This window comes from Taudactylus pleione, unplaced genomic scaffold (genome assembly GCF_031769625.1).
Source record: "Taudactylus pleione unplaced genomic scaffold, aTauple2 ptg001208l, whole genome shotgun sequence".
NCBI classification, from domain to species: domain Eukaryota; kingdom Metazoa; phylum Chordata; class Amphibia; order Anura; family Myobatrachidae; genus Taudactylus; species Taudactylus pleione.
In genome coordinates, this window is record NW_028285609.1 from 517006 (window position 1) to 537938 (window position 20933).

The following is a 20933-nucleotide window of genomic DNA, read 5'->3' on the forward strand; positions in this document are numbered from 1 at the left end:
CACCTTGATCGGCTGCCTCTCTGGCCAGATAATAGCGGCTGTAGTCCGGTCTTTAAAGAAGTTGAATAAGGTCCCGTCCTAGGTTGTTTGAGGAAACAGCCCCTTTTTGCCGTGGCTGAGAAACGCGTCAAGCTCCACCCTCTTCAACATTACAACCTAGGACGGGACCTTTTTTCATGTACCCCAAATTTGATGGGACTAGTTGTTTCAAAAAAAAAAAAAGTTGCTAAATGCTATTCTTCACCACTTATTCAAAGAAGCATAAAAACACCTGCCGACACCGTTTAAAAACCCCAAATACATTCAGCAGGCCAATTCGGGGGGCACCCATAGTGATCCAAAGTGACAGGACCTTTCGCTACTTACCTTTCCACCGGGTCCTGTTTTTGCCAAAACCTAATTGAATACGGGGATACGCATGCACGCGCCCAATACTTTAACCCCAGGAAAAACTGCGATGACGACGAAAAGTCCGACCTCAGACTTTTTGCCGCTAATTGAATACGGCCCTAAGAGGCAACTTTATGGGTTCTACTGCTACTAATAGGCATCTTACTGGGCACTACTGCTACTAATAGGCACCTTAGTGGCCACTACTGATACTAAGAGGCAATTTACTGGGCTCTACTGCTACTTATATGTATCTTAGGCCCGTATTCAATTAGCGGCGAAAAGTTGGAATCCATGAAAAAGTATCGCTGATTGCGTCTTTTCGCGAGGCGGAAACATCTCCGTATTCAATTCCATCGGCTTTTCGCGTACGCAGTGCAATGTAGTAGGCAAAAAAGTTTCGCATATAAATAGCAGGCGGAAAAAAGTGCAGAATTGCGATTTTTGGTGCAAATATGCAGAAACCACCCTGCACCCTTGGGACAGGCCTCCAAAGGATAACTGTGTCCAAAAAAAACTTAAAAAAGGTGAGGAGGTGTTTTTTGGAATGCAGGTGCTTGCTGAAGGTGCGTTTTTGGCGTCACTTAAAACTTCACTTTAGCAATTTTAAACCATTCTTGCACCCATTTTCAAGTACCCCAAATTTGACAGGACTCCTTATTTTCTCGAAAAAATACTGCTTAATGCTTTTATTCACCACTTGTGCAAAGACGCTATATAGAGGCAATTGAAAGCACTTAAGTACCCCAAATAGCTTCAGGGGGGCTATTCGGGGAAATCTATGCTGATCCCCAATGTTAGTGCATCATTTGGGGGGTGTTAGGCGGATTTCCCCATCTTTGACAGCACTTTTCACCTGTTTGAGTTTCGCCAGGACGTGTTTTCTCGTCCTTTGGAATTGAATACGGCGAATAGCAGGAGCGCACACGAAAAGATTTCACAGCCAAAACACGCGATGTAGGTGAAAATTCCGGCATGCGAAAAAGTATTGCGGGTGCGAAACTGATTGAATACCACCCTTAATTGGAATTGTTACAGTTTTACTGGGCACTTTTTCTGGCACATTAGATCTTGAGCAATTATAATGGCATGTTAGATCATGTTGGGTCTTACCACTGGCACGTTAGATTCTGTGGCACTATCACTGGAATATGAGCTGTTGCTGGGTATTTTTTACTGATATCTTATGTTTTACTTGGAATTATTGGAGATTGATGGACAATATCCTGCCGCCTTATAACGTGTGGCATCAGCACATTCAGATTAATCTCTATAATTATGACTGGTATACAGTCAGGTCCATAAATATTGGGACATTGCCAGAATTTTCATATTTTTGCCTCTATTCACCACTACAATGGCTTTGAAATGAAGCAAACAAGATGTGATTTAACTGCAGACTTTCAGATTTAATTTGAGGGTAATTACATCCAAATCAGGTGAACGGTGTAGGAATTACAACAGTTTCAATATGTGCCTCCCACTTTTTAAGGTGCCAAAAGTAATGGGACTATCAACTCAAAAGCTATATCATGGACAGGTGTGGGCTATTCCCTTGTTATTTCATTATCAATTAAGCAGGTAAAAGGTCTGGAGTTGATTCTAGGTGTGACATTTGCATTTGGAATCAGTTGCTGTCAACTCTCAGTATGAGATCCAAAGAGCTGTCACCATCAGTGAAACAAGCCATCATTAGGCTGAAAAATCAAAACAAACCCATCAGAGAGATAGCAAAAACATTAGGTGTGGCCAAATCAACTGTTTGGAACGTTCTTAAAAAGAAAGAACGCACCGGAGAGCTCAGCAACACCAAAAGACCCTGAAGACCACGGAAAACAACTGTGGTGGATGACAGAAGAATTATTTCCCTGGTGAAGAAAAACCCCTTCGCAACAGTTGGCCAAATCAAGAACACTCTCCAGGAGGTAGATGTATATGTGTCAAAGTCAACAATCAAGAGAAGACTTCACAAGAGTGAATATAGAGGGTTCACCACAAGATGTAAACCATTGGTGAGCCACAAAACTAGGAAGACTAGATTAAAGTTTGCCAAACAACATCTAAAAAAGCCATTACAGTTCTGGAACAACATCCTATTGACAGATGAGACAAAGATCAACTTGTACCAGAGTGATGGGAAGAGAAGAGAAGGAAAGGAACTGCTCGTGATCCAAAACATACCACCTCATCAGTGAAGCATGGTGGTGGTAGTGTCATGGCGTGGGCATGTATGGCTGCCAATGGAACTGGTTCCCTTGTATTTATTGATGATGTGACTGCTGACAAAAGCAGCCGAATGAATTCTGAAGTGTTTCAGGCAATATTATATGCTCATATTCAGTCAAATGCTTCAGAACTCATTGGACAGCGCTTCACAGTGCAGATTGACAATGACCCGAAGCATACTGCAAAAGCAACCAAAGCGTTTTTTAAGGCTAAAAAGTGGAATGTTATGCAATGGCCAAGTCAATCCCCTGACCTGAATCCGATTGAGCATGCATTTCACTTGATGAAGACAAAACTGAAGGGAAAATGCCCCATGAACAAGCAGGAACTGAAGACATTTGCAGTAGAGGCCTGGCAGAGCATCACCAGGGATGAAACCCAGCGTCTGGTGATGTCTATGAGTTCCAGACTTCAGGCTGTAACTGCCTGCAAAGGATTTGCAACAAAGTATTAAAAAGTGAAAGTTAGATTTAGGATTGTTTAGTTTGTCCCATTACTTTTGGCCCTTTAAAAAGTGGGAGGCACATATAGAAACCGTTGTAATTCCTACACCGTTCACCTGATTTGGATGCAATTACCCTCAAATTAAATCTGAAAGTCTGCAGTTAAAGCACATCTTGTTTGTTTCATTTCAAAGCCATTGTGGTGGTGAATAGAGGCCAAAATATGAAAATTCTGTCAGTGTCCCAATATTTATGCACCTGACTGTATGTTGTCTTGAAGGGCATTGTCCTCAGTGTATTTGACCTTGATGGACATTATTACTAGCAATCACAGAATCTGAAAAGCAGCACAAGACGTCAGCTGGGTACATACTACACAATGTGACTAACAATGTGAGGGTCGTTTCAACTTCACTGAGTCCCAGAACACGTAGACACTATGCAATCTTTCATACAAACGCACGATATATATCATGTCCGGGGATTGTATCACATTAATCGTTTCTCCTGTACACTATGGGCCTGATTCGCTACCGATTGTTGCGTTCTGCGCATGCGTATGGCCCCTGGCAAAGTAAGGGATTGCTGCCTCCCCATATATCTCCCTACCACTTGTGCTCTGTGCTCGGCTGGCAGGTGTGAGGGCTGTGTAAAATTCAGACAAGATGCAGTGGCGTAAATTCATCCCAGATGCCCGGAGGCAAGTTATAATTTGGTGCCCCCGTCACAGCCGCTGACACTGTAATGTAGCAATTCCCACACAGACAGGCTATAGATAGATGAAGGCAGCAGCTAATGGTCTGACATGGAGCTTTCCACTAGTGTATGGTGGCTTCTCAGGTGCTGGGAAGGGGTGCCATGTATTGGGCGGCCATGACGGTACACTCCGGGTACATAGTTACAGCCCTAAGCGGGGTAAATATGTTGTGGACAATGGAGGAGGTGCCCCTTCAGAGCTGGAGCCCGGCGACAGGCATCTCCGTTGTCTCCCATAGTTCTGCCCCTGACAAGATGGCAAAAGGAGGGGGAGAGCCAGTGGATTTGGAGAAGAGGGAAGTTGTGTGTGAGTGGGTGTGATAACTACCCCCCCCATCCTGCCCCCAGTTTCAGTGCTTGTTCTCCTTCAGTGCACAGTTTACTACTGCTTGCAATATGAATCTGGGATATCCTTGTCACAATTCATCCTCCACATCCCAGACGTATGCATAAACACACATACACTGGGAGCCTACACTACCTTGTGCACCATGACACAGGAACTCACATAAATGCTGTCACGCATGCACACACATGCATGGACTTGGGAGAGAAACCAGCTTGGTACCAGAAGAGTCTTCTGGTACCAAGCTGGTATGTCCCCCAAGTCCATGTCCTCTCTCCCCCATCCGCTTTCTCCTGCCAGGAGGACGGAGCTGCATTGCAGTGCTGAGCACCAGGTGATGCTGTTAAAGTATACAGACCTCACCAAAGTGGGCTCACCTGTGATTTTTCACCTCCATTGCAACCCCAGGTCCAGTATGCAAGAGCAGCAATAATGCGACTACAAACGTGGACACTAGTATTTCTTCAAGCAGCTAGCCCATCCTAGCTAGATCATCAGCTAGAACGCAGCAGCAGGCCTTTCTCAGCCAATAGGAAGCCTCCTGCTCCTAGCAAGTCAGTGTCAGCAAAAACGTGGGTACATAGACAAAATAAGTGCAGCTACGGCATCAAGGAAGTGGATCAGCGCTTTGTCGCCTGTGGAGTGTAAGGCTATTTTGCGGATCCTCTGTGTGTGGGACATGCCGATAATCCAGCCCTGGCTGCAGCACCTATGTGTCATTCGCAGTGCGGATGGAGGAGACGCTTCACTGCAGTGTAACAAGGCTTGTGAAGCCTTCCACTGTGCTGCCAGGCCCATTAGGATTATGCCCAAGACTCAACCCCTTGCCCATCTGGGCAGGCAGGGGGGCAGCAGGTGGTGGCAGTCAGGTGGAGGGGGGTTAATGGGGGCACCTCGGATGGCCACTTGGAGCCAGTGAAGTTAAAAATAATTTCTGTTTCCAGCTGGTCCTGCAGGCGATGGGCCTATTTTTATGGGAGGCCTGGAGCTGCAGCTCTATCCTCCCCGACGGATACTTGCCATATTTTCTGCTATTAGCCTGTCTCGCCCACCTCGGGCTTTACAGGAGGTGGGACAAAGCTGCGGAAGGAAGGGGAGAGGCTGTGATTGGGGAGGGAGAGCTCCGGGCCGACTCTGTAGCTCCTTCAGCAGCACCTGGAAGGAGATGTGTGTTACGGAATGGGGGCGATCGCCCTATTCGCCCCCACTGGATCCATCCCTGATTCTACTCCCTGCTGCGGGTGGTACCGCCGGGCAACGCCCCCCCTTCGGCTGGCGCCCCAATGGATAAATACGCTCCTGCACAGAATATTTCAGCAATTCACATCAGTCCCTGGCCCAGTGGAGCTTACAATTGATATTCCCAAGCACATGGACACACACATGTACTAGGGTTACTTTTATGTCAGAAGCCAATTAACCTACCAGGATGTTTTTGGAGTGTGACAGGAAACCACAGCTCTCTGAGGAAACCCACGCAAACATGAGGTGACCTTACAAACTCCGCATAGGTCAGGAATTGAACTCATGAGCTCAGGGCTGTAAGGCAATAATACTAACTACTGTGCATGGATGTAACTAGCATAGGTGCAATGGGTGCAGCTTCTACGGGGCTCAGAGCTGAGCGGGGCCCATCTTCCTTGTCAAAGTTACGTGTCTTATATACATATTTCACCATTGGGTGGTACATAGGAGCTCTTACAAACTTTTGCTATGGTGCCTTCAAATACCTGGTTACGCCACTGCCACTATGCCGACCATTGTATTAATAGTTTATCAGACAGGTAATCTTGGAGACTTTAATATGGCGTTGTCCTGGCAGTGTGACATTAGTGGGGTTACTGCTTTTTCATCACCGTAAAACACACAATAATATGAATTTGTTATTCAGTGCTGTCGGCTTAGCCCGGTTTTCATGTATCATATTAAGAGATGCTTCTAAGCTTCCTTTGACTACTTCCTACTACCACAGACATTGTTGTATACGCATGTGCATTGTTGTATACGCATGTGCATTGTTGTATACGCATGTGCATTGTTGTATACGCATGTGCATTGTTGTATACGCATGTGCATTGTTGTATACGCATGTGCATTGTTGTATACTCATGTGCATTGTTGTATACGCATGTGCATTGTTGTATACGCATGTGCATTGTTGTATACGCATGTGCATTGTTGTATACGCATGTGCATTGTTGTATACTCATGTGCATTGTTGTATACGCATGTGCATTGTTGTATACTCATGTGCATTGTTGTTTACGCATGTGCATTGTTGTATACTCATGTGCATTGTTGTATACGCATATGCATTGTTGTATACGCATGTGCATTGTTGTATACTCATGTGCCTTGTTGTATACTCATGTGCCTTGTTGTATACTCATGTGCCTTGTTGTATACTCATGTGCATTGTTGTATACTCATGTGCATTGTTGTATACTCATGTGCATTGTTGTATACTCATGTGCATTGTTGTATACGCATGTGCATTGTTGTATACGCATGTGCCTTGTTGTATACTCATGTGCATTGTTGTATACTCATGTGCATTGTTGTATACTCATGTGCATTGTTGTATACGCATGTGCATTGTTGTATACGCATGTGCATTGTTGTATACTCATGTGCATTGTTGTATACTCATGTGCGTTGATGTATACTCATGTGCGTTGTTGTATACTCATGTGCATTGTTGTATACTCTTATCAGACCTATATCATTACTATTCTGTCATTACTCGCAGCTCTCAGAAGAAGTAGTCTTAGACGAAGCGAGTGGATATAATATTCTCCCTGAACAGAGCAGAACTATGGATAACAGCACAGGAAGGCAAGCAGCAAATAAACTTCTCCCAACACAGATGGTACGTGGAGATATCATAATATATATATTATATTGTAAGAAATAAAGACAGTTATGTTACCATGGTGGCTGCATATTCCGGGGTTCTTCTACCTGTACGATTCAAACATTCATGAGTTCTGGAGTGGAAATGCCCATACAGGTATCCTCCATACTATAGCTCTGCTACCATTGTGCTTAAAATCCGCAAACATCAGCCAACTATAGCCAGCCTTGCCTAACACAGCCATGGTGTAATGGGCATCAGGCATAACAAGAAAAGCGCAATCATGCCTAACGTTTTTCCCAGCTATTGACCAAAGGTTTGCGCAGCTTCAAGATGGAGGGTGAGCTGACGCCTTTGTTAAGCAAATTCTTCAGACTACTGCCATAGACACTACTGATCAGGAACCATGAGTTACATCACCACCAGGCCAGCAGATTTACCATGCAGAGTCCACAGCAAACACTGGGCATTCCAGCAACATTAACCCAGTAGGGATCGGTATGATTTACTGCCGGCCTCATGGCCGGCGGTTCAAATCCCGACAGTGGAAGCCTGGCAGAGGTGAAGATCCCAACTGCGGTAAAGGTAAGTATAAACTAACCTAACCCCCCTCCCCTAACCCTCCCTTAGGGGTGCCTAACCCTAAACTCCACCCCAAGTGCCTAATCCTAACCCCCCTCTAAGTCCCTAAACCTAACCCCCCCCCCTTCCCCGCTGCCTAATCCTCCCAGGGTTGCCTAACCCAAACCAGCCCCTAGCCTAACCCTCCCGGGGGGCTGCCTAACCCTAAGTCCCGCCCCCCGGGAGCCCCTAACCCTCCCCCCCCCGCCCAGCTTACCTTCGGTCGGGATGCCAGGCACACGGCGTAGGTAAAATGACAGGCGTCGGGATTTCGACACCGTCACTAGACCCTTGCCGGGATTAGACAGTTGGGATACTGACGGTCGGGATTTACACCATCAGCTTCCCGACTGCATACCTTCTAGTCATCCGTCCTCAGTGTTTATGCGACTAGTGAGCTATCTGTGACATGAGCCAAAAGGGTCTGTCACAAAACTCTGGCTGAAAGATCTGCTAGCTGAGTGTTCACATTTAAATGATCTTGCATCACATTTGGGCACTAATATGGCAGCGATTACACCCATGCATAGTGTCTGTATAACATATAACATACTAAAAGGACCACAATAGCAGACCTAAATAACAGGTTTCACAGAAACAATTTCTGGTTAAAGGGTATAATGGGGGCATCAACCTAGATCAGTCCGTATACTGTTTTACAGGCAAATTCCTGGGCCTAGTTTCTGAAGCTTCATAGCGAAGATCTTTATATAGAGCTCCCCACATACCAAAGCCAAAGTCTTTATTCGCCTGCACCAAGGCATGTCAGTGTAAGAATGCACGTTTACCATGTTAAAGTACAGCTGATGAAAGAAACACAAAATGGAATCCCTACCATAGAGATTATTAATGCATATTGTTGATTGCTGAACTCTCAGCAACATCACTAGCTGGGCAAGGAGGGATTGTTAAACTTCCAGGATCCTTGGGGAAAATGATATTACCACTCTGGCAATTACTGCATTTAGTTTCTGAATACAAATAAACAAACAATAAATAGATGGTCAATATTGTGACATATATAAATACATAGAGGTCCTCCTGATCAAATGATCTAATACGGCTTGGTTCAGAAAATATTAAATATTTAATAATAAAATAATAACATAAATTATACACAGAAAAACATGAAAAATGAATATAGGAATAATCAAATCCTCATGTGGAAAAATGGAGCTCAGGCTGGTGAGTTCATTGTCCATATGAAAAATAGAATATATAAAACATAATAATAGTCACCGATTCAAATAGCAGCAAAATGTCAGAAGGTGGAGTAGTATTCCGGGGCAATCCGGGTGATTATCCAGCAGCGGTATGGTAAATTACCAGCCTCCTAGGGTAGTCCGTATGGAAACTTGTCTCCTATGATAACGGATAACACTTGACCATCTATTTATTGTTTGTTTATTTGCATTCAGAAACTAAATGCAGTAATTGCCAGAGTGGTAATATTGGATTCCACTTGGTTATCACTAATTTAATTTTACATTTCTGATATCAGCGCTGTTCATCCCCCCCTTTTTTATATCTATATTTGCCTGGAGTTTGACAAACTCTTTGAACCAGCTGCTTTGACAGCGTTATTCCAGTCCTATCTCTATTGTTTCCTTAGGGAAAATGCCATCCCATTTGAATAGGGTTTTCCTGTGTATTTAACCATCTGAGAACAATGGTGTTAAACAAGATTCAGCAACCCAGGTGCTTATACTCTACATAGGTTTTCCATCTAAAGACCTCAAGTCCCCAAAATGATCAAAGTACGAAGGATTTCCATGCTTTATTATGGGTAGTCGAATGTGCTCAAATTAGCAAGTCTGTGGTATCGCAACATATTTTCTTAGGGATGTAGTCAGCATCCCGGAGTGCGGGATACCGACGGGCAAATACTGCCACCGAAATCCAGACACCAGAATCCCGACCGCCAGCATCCTGAAGGAAAGTATCGGGCGTTAGGGAGAGGGTTATGGTGCGGGTTAGGCATTAGGGGGAGAGTTAGGGTTAGGCACTAGGGGGGAGGGTTAAGGGTTAAGTTTAGGGTGCGGGGAGGTTAGGTTTAGGCACTAGGGGGGAAGGTTAGGGTTAGGCACTAGGTGGGATGGTTAGAGTTAGGCACCGGTGTGGGAGTGTTAGCTTTAGGGTGCGGGGAGGGGGAGGTTAGGTTTAGGAACTAGGGGGGAAGGTTAGGGTTAGGCACTAGGGGGGAAGGTTAGAGTTAGGCACCGGGTGGGAGTGTTAGCTTTAGGGTGCGGAGAGGGGGAGGTTTGGTTAGGCACTAGGGGGGAAGGTTAGGGTTAGGCACTAGGGGGGAAGGTTAGGATTAGGAACCCGGGGAGGGAGTGTTAGTTTTAGGGTGCGGGGAGGGGGAGGTTAGGTTTAGGCACTAGGGGGGGAAGGTTAGGTTTAGGCACGAGGGGGGAAGGTTAGGGTTAGGCTCCGGGGAGGGAGTGTTAGCTTTAGGGAGTGGGGAGGGGGAGGTTAGTTTTAGGCACTAGAGGGGGGGGTTAGGGTTAGACACCTGGGAGGTAGGAGAAAGGGTTAGTCTTACCTTGTTTCCTTATGGGTGTCGGGATTCTGACTTTCGGGATGCCTCTGTCTGTATTCAGACCAGCGGCATCCCGACCACCGGGATCTCATACCCAACCCATTTTCTTACATAGTCAGAGCTTAATTTGTAGATAAAAAATACCAGAAGTGTGTGTTTCAGTACTAATTAATCCTTATGCATATTAAGGGTAAAGAGAGAGGTCTATCAAGTTCAAACATTCACTAATCATAATTGTATCCAATCCGATCAAGGCAAAGCAAAATCCCCAGTTCAACAGCTGTCGGTATAGCCTCACAGAGGGAACACAGAATGGATAACCTGCGCACTAAAGGTCTGATTTGGCTTTGGGAATAGAGCAAGTAACTGTGCACCTGGACAAACCATGCTGCAATGCAAGGGGTGCAAATACATACATATTTTTTGGCATGTAGGGTAAATACTGGCTACTTTTGCATGTAGGCCACAAATACTGGACAGCTTTATTTTTACCCAGCAATGTAAAATTCAGTTTGGACACCCCCCCTCCCAAAACTAAATCTCTCTGCACATTTTAAATCTGACCCACCTGCAGTGCATTATGGTGTTACCAAGATGCACAGTACTTGCTCTATCTTAAGGCCTTTACACAGTAGACGATATCTAGTGTGTACCGACCTCGTTAACGACGGGACATGGCGGGGTGCCGGCATTGGCAAGTGCGTACACACTTGCTGATACCGGGCGTGACAGCAGTGACCATGCTGCATTTGGCAGCATGACCCCTGCTGACGATATCGCCCGATGGACCTGCATGCAGGTCCGATGTGTGATGTAGCTGATGACACGCTGGAGCACGCATCGTCAGCGGCATAGCTGGTACACACTGCCCGATGTGGACGATATGTTGTTCTATCCGTCGGATCGCATGACATATTGTCTAGCGTGTACACGGCATTACTCTTATTTCCAAAGCTAAGTCTGTTCCTGAGAATCAATGTGACTAGTGTTCTAGGGTTTTCATAAAGCTACAATGTCTGCATCATATCTGTGAGCATGTAAGATTTATATTATTTATCTTTATTTATACAAACATTGACATATTACACATTACCGTAACAACATTGCCAAAACCTGGGAAGGTCGCTGCTAAGCCCTGTAATATTAGACCAATATCTCTAATGGTAGACACACTTCTGATCGTACTGGGAGGTTATTTAGTTATCAGCATACTTGCCTACAGATGTGTCCTCTTACACTATTGCTGCAGTCACCCCAAATAGCCCTTCTCAGTGCACCAGGTCCCATGCGACCTGGCTTGCGCCAAGTGTCTTCTTCGCTAGAATGTGTTTCTTAGTCGCAATTTGATGCAACAAAACTACTTAACCTGATCTGATATGTGACACTTGTGCATCTGTGTGTGAATGAGTCTGAATCTGTATAAGAAGTGCTACCATGCTGCGGACGCTACTATTTTTCATAACAAGTTTCGTTGTGCTTCGTATAGAGGGCCCGATTCAGACCTCCTTGCTAGATATGTTCGCACGGCGCCGTCAACTGCCAAAGTATGCAAATCCCGCGACCGCACGGCAATACATTAGCACGTCCACTATGTCTTGGCGTTCGATCACAGTATGTTTTTAGACTCCCACCAGCCTGTCACAAGATGCCCACTTTCCCTTAGTAACACACGTCGTTTCCAGGAAGTGTATGAAACAATCGGTAACATCTAGTAACATCGGACCCATATGCACAACTTGTGGCTGACCATACCCTACCGCCAGCACTGCGAGTGCTGCTGTGTGTAATTCAGCCATGTGATGTGCATGCTGACGCTGCGTCTTAATTATGCATGCCCCTGAAACAGCGTTCAGACACACACACACCTGCGTTCGCATCACCACACCCCCATTAACATCGACCAACCCCTGTCACCACCCACAAACAGCTCGTCCTGTCACTCAATCTAGCGAGGCGTCTGTGTACAAGAGGCGATCACTTTGCGATCACATGGACTGGTTTGCGCACGTGCACTGCGTCTTATACTCATGCGCAGATTGCAAACATTTTCAGGCTAAGTGCGAAAGCAGCCTAGCAAACGTGTCTGAATCGGGCCCAGAGACTCAGTCGCGCACAGATATACAAGTGTCACATATCAAATTAATCAGCACAGTCTCCTTATGCGTCCTAGTCACATCACAGTGCGACTTAGATGCATTTTTGGCCGAAAAAGACGTCCAGCGCTAGCAGAGTTGTATGGGACCCGGTGGCTAACAAGATGTATGAGGACAAATCTGTATGTACGGGGCATTGCTTGATTAGCAGTGAGATTGCACATTAGGACGCATTAGTGCAACTTTGTACACATTTAAAAACTAATTCCTGTGTAGTTTAAATTGCAGCCTGGTACAGATTGAGTGGTGTTTCCCTATGTGTGCGGTGTCTGCGTTGTGACTAAGATGCAAATTTGAAGAAAAAGTCTCAACGCTAGACCGTGCGGCGCGGCTCACCCTCGCTGGACGTCCTGTACTGCATGGTATATTGAGGCTTGGTGTATGAGGACACATCTGTACTTTAGTTATCCTCAAGGCGAAGTCTGAGGAGCAAGTGCAGGGAATGTGACAACACAATTCGCGTCATAACAAACCCGCCTCCCACTACAAATTGCGACATCAGACAGTGGGGGCAAGTCATGATGGCGTGATTCGGTAAAGCCTTCATCCATTTCACTATGGAAGTGAGCGATATCCAAGAGGGTGCCCTGCTCTCTGCATTCCGAGAGAACTTCCATAACTTTGGACATAGGCAAGCATGCATTATTCTTCTCTCTCTCTGAATTCAATGGGGGACACTGGGTGCTCTCTCTTCATGCTCTTTTGTTCAGTGTCGTTTTTCAATGTTATATTCATCAAGATTATTGTTCTCATTGGAGAACGTTATTCTCTCCTCTTCCCCCCGTTCTGTCCTTTGGGGCTATGTTAACAAAAAGCTGAATTTCAGGCAGCCAATGGTAATATATAGGGGGGATCTTGGGCAGTAATTGATACATTTAAAATGCCCAAGCTTATGCCCCAGTTCTTCAGTGTTCCCAGCTGGATTCAGAGAAAAGGTTTCTGAGCCAGCAATGATTCAGAAACTATATATATATATATATATATATATATATATATATATATATATATTATTATTTTTTTTCCATAAGTGTAGAATCACCCTTGTAAAAAGGAAATGAGCGAGAAAATATTAATCCAGTGTCTACACATATGATATGGGAGTGGGGGAAAACTTTTCATTGTACTGTATGTCACCAATATGGTGGCCATCTTGAAGTTGGCCATCTTGGGTGCAACCCTAATATTTTAAATAGGAAGGTAGTAATGTGACATATCAAACAGCTGCAGAATTTCATAAGAAAAACAAGGTTGTTCTTTGTTTTAACGTATCTTTATTCATTCTCGAGTTTTAACATAAAGTCTATAGCAGTGGTCTCCAACCGGTAGCTCGTGGTCTTAATTTTGGTAGCTCACCTAGCTGCAGCACTGCAGAATAAACTAGGAGGAAGTGACCTCTGATGTGTGGAACCACAGGGAAGCACGTCAGGTGATTACCGCAGCCTCTACAGCAATCACCTGAAGTGCTTCCCCGTGGTTCCACCCACAGCATCTACGCTATGGCGGAGCAAGAGACTCCCGCTCCACCCAGCCCTGCCAAAAAACCACACAGCAGCCCTGCCTATATATTTTGCACGTACCTCCGTGGAGCCAGTAATTAACAGTGAAATGTTTTATTTACAGACTACAACAATATCACTGTAATAATTAATAGCATTGTTATTTTCTATGAAACATTTATTTAATTTTCATTAAATGATCTTTAATTGTTCGGTTATTTTTTCTACAATTTTAGTAGCTCTTCAGGTTTCATTTTTCTAAAGTAGCTCACACCGCCAATTAAGGTTGGCGACCACTGATCTATAGGATATGTTTGAAGTGCAGTACACCATGTTGCAGTGTTAAGGCTCTCCTCTTTTCCCTTTCCTGATGAACCTTGACCAACATGTCTGGCTGAATCTGAGCACAAGCATCAATAATTCGTTGTTGCAGATGATAACGATCTTGTATCCCCACAGCATAAACACATTCCTTCAGGTAACCCCACAGAAAGAAATCCAACAGAGTTAAATCTGGGGATTGTGGTGGCCACTGGACTAGACCTCTATGGCCAGTCCACCTTTGGGGAAACTGCACATCAAGATATTCCCTGACAAGGAGTCCATAATGAGGTGGGGCACCATCTTGCTGGAAGAAATTAGGATATGATCCATCCTCTGATAACTATGAGGGAAAAATCTCTTCATCTAACAACCTCTTGTACCGTGCTGCTGTTAATGTTCCATCAATGAAGAATGTTCACACTATATGGGTACCCCACAAACTATACCAGCTATTTTGCCGAAGCTACAACCCTACAGGCATCCACCCAGTGAGGGCTTGTCTCTGACCAGTACCTGTGGTTCTGCTTGTTTACCTCACCATTGACAAAGAAATTTGCCTCATCACTAAACAATACCTGGTGTGGAAAATGAGGGTTCAGTTGAAGTTGCTTTGTTACCTCGTGTACAAACACCACCCGACGGTCTGGGTCATCCTGAGTTAGGTGTTTCAACATCTGAATCTTATAGGGGTGCCATTTATGTGTAGACAAAATTCTTTAAAATGGCCGTACAACCAACCCCACATTCACAAGACAGCCGAATAGTGCTATGTTGTGGGCTCTTTGAAAATGATGCCAGCACAGAAGTTGTTGTTGCTTCATCTGTAACAGTTTTTGGTTGTCCACTTTTTGGTTTAACTGCAATTAATCTGGTTTCTTTAAATTTGGCAAGGAGTTTGGCAACTGCGCTGTGAGTAATGGGTGGCCTGTTTGAGTGATGTTGTTTGAAATCATTTGCAATAGACGTGTGCTTCGCATACTTACCGACTTTAGAAAACTCTCTGGGAACAGCCTGGAGAGGAAATTCTGCTGACAGGTTAGGGGCTGGAGCTAAACTGTAGACTTCATTAGGCCCCACCCCTTTACTGGAAAAGTCAGATTTGCGGGTCCGCGAGGAGGACCCCTCAGTATGGACCCGCAAATTCCCCGTAAAATCTCCCCATCCTGCCCACTTCACTAGGAAGTGGACGGGATGCAGGAGATCTGCCTACTATTCCGAAAAATCGCGAGCCTCCCGCAACTTCCGGGAAACTAGGCAAGTATGGTGCTTCGTTCTCCAGGTATCAAAACAATCTCAACACGCTCTGTTTGTGTTAATGCCATTGTCATTAATGTCACTACCTACAAAAGAAAACTCAGTTGAAACTAGAGAATGAATAAATGGCCTGTTTCAGAGCCATTCGCTAGATGCGGCCACTCGTTCTCATCGTATATAAATCCAGCGCACGCCCAGCAAGGCAGGCGATCGCACGGCAAGGCATTAACACGCCCACTATGTCTTGGTGTGCGATCAATTTGTGTATGCAGACGCCCCGGAGCCTTTGTTAAGACGCCCACTTGCGCACATCACTTCAGTGTATAATTCAACCAGGTGACGTGTACTATGCCTTTTAATTATGCACGCCTTTGAAACGGCGTTAAGATTCTCAGGCATGCCTGCATTCGCACCTCCACTCCCCCGTTTATAATGTCCTGCCCCTGTTACCACCCACAAACGGCTTGACCTGTCACTCATTCAGCTGGGCTGTCTATGCTGGGCGAGCAAGAACTTCCCGATCGCTCGCACTAGTTCACTCACTGCGAAACATATGCGTGCGCACATTGCAAAACATTGCTTGCTACGAGCGATCGCTTGCTAGCGAATAGGTTTGAATCAGGCCCAAAGTTAAAACAAAACTGTTTTTCTTATGAAATTCTGCATCTGCTTGATATGTCACATGACTACCTTCCCAATTAAAAAATTAGAATTGCATCAAAGAAGGCCGACTTCAAGATGACCGCCATAGTTGTGACATACAGTAAAAAGTTTTCCCCCCACTCCCATATCATATGTGTAGACACTGGATTAATATTTCCTTACTCATATCCTTTTTATAGGGGTGTTTCCACAAGTATGGACCTCGCTGTATATGTGTGTATTATATATAAGACAATTGCGTTTCTCTTTTAGTTCTATTCAGTGGTCTGTGTGCTGGAGGCTCCGGTCTAAAACCTTTCTGTGAACCTCGATTTTCTCTGTTTTATATAATAAAAAGATTTTTAAACAAAGAATTTCAGAATTTGCTGTCACACATGGTTTTTCTAGCTTGAATTGGATATATTTGAAGCAATATTTGTTATAGTATTCAGCCTAAGGCTTTTGACACAAGTTCAGTAGCATAAAGTATTCTGGCTGTGTATTTCCAATTAATTCTGTGTCATAATCTCCATGTACAAGGCCGCAGCTCAGATCCAGCCGGCTAGAAGCAGAGCTGTAAAACCCATACAGCCAGACAGCGATGAGGATGAACTGCCCTGGTGCTGTATCTGCAATGAGGACGCTGCCTTACAATGTCATGACTGTGACGATGATCTGTACTGTAAGAGATGCTTCAGGTAATAGCTATGCACTCCAACTTCATGCAAGACTGTTAATGGTTAACATAGTACAAGCATGCATCACTTTCAGACTTCACTTTTATTACAACTCTTTTCTGTGTGTTGCTGCACCCAGGGGTGTATTTATAATGGGTGCAGGGTGTGCGGTGCACACTGGGCCCTTGGTCCAGGGGGCTCACACTACACACTCTGCACCCATATATTAATTATACTTATCTTTCTGCAGGTTCCATTGTCCTGCTCTGCAGTGCTGGACCGGCGCTGCAGAGCAGCAAACAATCACAGGGAAAATGGATGCTGACATTTTCCCTGTGACTCGTGCATGCGTAGGAAAGATGTCCCCTGGAAAAAGGGGCGCCATTTTCCCGGAGACCCGTTCTTGACAAAGAGGAGGGGGCCCAAACGGAGGCTGCACACGGGCCCCCTCCTCTCTTAACACACCCCTGGCTGCACCTAAACCATCTTGCTCCACCAGCAAAGTGGAAACCACTCAGGAGCTCATTTAGCATTCATACTGTAAGGTAGGGTACACACTGATAGATATATTGCCCATTCAATTGAACGGGCGATAGATCTATGGTGCATCTCCTGGTGTGTACAGCGGATATGTCTGTGAACTAAGTCAATCACAGACCTATCTGATCTGCTGTGAAGCTCAGCAGATGAAGATATATCTTGCAGATATATATCTGTGCATATGCTGGTGTTTACGGGCAACATACTAATCGCCCGTACACATGCTGCAGGGACTCGGCGGTGAGTGACAGCTCAACTGGGCGGGCAATATTTAAATGTCCGCCCAGTTGTGACATCAAAGCTCACTGCACAGACACATCACTAGAGCCATTGGTATGTGTGTATACTTACCAATCGTTTGGCCGACCCATTGGCCTAGTGTGTACCCAGCTTTAATCATACATGTTATTACTTATTCACAACATCCTAACATCCTAATTAATAATTGGTATTGTTCAGCCTGTACCACACTTTTACAACAAATTAATCCTTCTGTTTGTGTATCAGGGAAGGACATGATGAATTTGACCGGAAGGAACATCAGACCTCTCCTTATCGCCCTCCCAGAAAGAAGAACGGAAGATAAAACGATCTAAGTAAACTTATAGATATTGATCTTGGCGCTGTCATACATTTGGTACAGACAACACCTAAGCAGTCATACATGGACTGCTTAGTTCCGTTAGAAATGCGGTGTCAGTGGCACTTACAAAGACGATTTTCATATTATGTATATAACTTTATTCAGTGTAACTGTCCTTAAAATAGAGCTTTACCCCTGTGTATCAGCACTTGTCATTTTAGAATGCTCATTTGTCCGAAATCAGATATATAATAATTGTGTCTTGTTTACAACCTGAGTGATGAGAACTTGTGTAGATCTAGACTCTCGTATATTTAAGACCCTTTAGCACCGTCCGTGTTTCCTGTCCCATTTTACAAGCCACTGTTTAGTACTATACAATAAAGGGATCTGAGTTTTCAGTTGTGTATTAATTATTAACAGATACCTTGTGTGCTATAATTATTTATGAGTAACCGACATCTGCACATGAGAGTCACATAACCGAATGTCTGCTGTCACCACCCAGTTTTCTCTATAAGCCATGACATGAACTGAGGAGTGTGGATAAAGAAAGTGCAATAAAAATCATATGAAACAAAATGTCTAATTACAGAGTGTTCTGCTTTCTACAAAACACTGTAATATCTGTACAAACCTGCATATCTCGTATCATGCCAAACTGATCTATGTGCAGTGTCTCATATTGGACTTTTATAGATGTCCCATAATTATGTCAGCCTCGTCATCCTCTCTATATCCTCTGTATGTCCCCATCCATGAACCGCTTCTATTATACAGGGATCCCATACCCATTCCCCAATAATTATGTCAGCCTCGTCGTCCTCTCTATATCCTCTGTATGTCCCCATCCATGAACCGCTTCTATTATACAGGGATCCCATACCCATTCCCCAATAATTATGGCAGCCTCGTCATCCTCTCTATATCCTCTGTATACCCCCATCCATGAACCGCTTCTATTATACAGGGATCCCATACCCATTCCCCAATAATTATGTCAGCCTCGTCATCCTCTCTCTATCCTCTGTATGTCCCCATCCATGAACCGCTTCTATTATACAGGGATCCCATACCTATTCCCCAATAATTATGGCAGCCTCGTCATCCTCTCTATATCCTCTGTATACCCCCATCCATGAACTGCTTCTATTATACAGGGATCCCATACCCATTCCCCAATAATTATGTCAGCCTTGTCATCCTCTCTCTATCCTCTGTATACCCCCATCCACGAACCGCTTCTATTATACAGGGATCCCATACCCATCCCCCAATAATTATGTCAGCCTTGTCATCCTCTCTCTATCCTCTGTATACCCCCATCCATGAACCGCTTCTATTAATGACATGGAAATTACCTGCTCAATTTCCTACCTGGAACAGATCACTTCCTCATGGCAGCACTGCTAGATATATTTATTATTGGATATATTACTAACTGCCTGGTATGTTACGAATAGATCCATTTGATCCCAGTTCTGTTATACATTAGGGGTCATCTAGTGTTCCTTTCATTACGTCAAAGAAAGTGTGTAAAGAAACTTCTGGTTTCCCAATCTCTCATGTCCCCAGATCAGAATTCACTGGAATACTTGTTGTTAAATAGAAATACTGTCTAATCTGTAAATGTTCAGTTAAATACACAGAGCCCTATATACCATCATTGTCTCTTTATTTTATTTGGAGTTAAAGGACCTGATTCCTGAGTCTGACACATGAGCGGCTGCTTTTGCGTCCATTCATGACAGCCTGCTCACTAGTGTATGCTAATGTGAGTATAAGCCTGTCTTTGCGAGTATCCGTATATACGCTTATGAGACGCTTCGTCCACTGTATTTCTAGCCACAGCCGTCATCAGTATCGGCACTTGCACCCACCCCATGATGGATGCAAATGATCTGAAACATCTGCATCCGGACACCTCTAACAAGCAGGGAAGTCGGGCTTACACGCCCACAACACTCCAACGACACTCCTACGAGGTGAGTCCACATGGTCGCTGACAAGAAATGCCCATTTCATTAAAGGTTGCGTCCACTCGAGTTCCGGCTCACATGGAGCTACGTGTTGCTGCCGACGGAGCGTGCAACGCATGCCCAGACCCTGTTTGCCGTTTTTGACACGTGCAGTCTGCGGAAAATTGCAAGATGCATCCGACTCCGAATCAGACCCAAAATGAGAAAATCATTCTGCTAGTTTTATGGAAAATTATGGAATTATGACTTTTTGGACACTGAAGACCTGTCATGTTCCTTATTTTGTCTAGAAGAAAAAAACCTCTCCATTTCTCCTTCATCCACTATGGGACACTGGGGTATAGACGGTGGTAGAGAAGAGCCTGGTACTTTACATTCATTTAGAAGTGTGACTGGCTTCTCCCCGTCTATGTCCCATCAATCAGCCCCAGTTTTAGAAATGTGCCAAAGGGATAATCTTTTAGTAATATTATAATTATTTGTGTGTATGTATGTATGTGTATATTATATATTAATATAGAGGTTTTTAAAGAAGTGGCACTCTTCAAAAGAGTTAAAAAAGCAATGAAAAAGTAAGTACTTTGGTGCCCTCCACGCTATCAGCAGGTGCATGTAGCCTGATACAAACTTGAGCTTCGGCAGCACTCGGTGGTGGTAAACACACAACAGGGTATGGTGAACCAACGTTTCACTGCTCTTACTGCTCTTATTCACGCATTTTCGTCAGGGTGCCGTCGAATCTCAAGTATGTATGTATGTGTGTATATATATATACATATGTCCCTTAAAGTGACTGATGCTCTGAGATTATAGCACTAATGAGATCCTTTTGTTTGTTTTTTCCTTAATACCTGTTGTCATGCCTTCAGCATAGGGTTTGTTATGTTACACTAATTCACATTAGCAGCCCCACCTAGTGGTCAGGACAGCAGCAGTTTAAATCTGATCTATTTTGTCCTTCTTAACAATCCATAGCAGTCTAGCAATGCATTCTGGGCTAAAGGAGCTGTAAGCAGCCATTTTCCTTTTCACATGGTCCCAGACAGTCATCATTACATATGCTCAACCTGGTACAGCATCAGATGGTGAGTTCTAAGCTTCAACTGT

The 20933-nt window shown here is 44.5% G+C and overlaps 1 protein-coding gene across 2 annotated transcripts in view; it reads left to right on the top strand.

Moving 5' to 3' along the window:
- LOC148451022 (abscission/NoCut checkpoint regulator-like) overlaps positions 1-19438 on the top strand; it is a 57988-nt gene extending 38550 nt beyond the window's left edge. For both annotated transcript variants that reach the window (XM_088462365.1, XM_088462366.1), the window contains exons 10-12: positions 6911-7030; positions 16588-16745; positions 17772-19438. In XM_088462365.1, the coding sequence (XP_088318491.1) occupies positions 6911-7030; positions 16588-16745; positions 17772-17850 (357 nt within the window). In that variant the 3' untranslated portion in view covers positions 17851-19438. The remainder of the gene's footprint in view (positions 1-6910; positions 7031-16587; positions 16746-17771) is intronic.
- The last annotated feature ends 1495 nt before the right edge of the window (positions 19439-20933 follow it).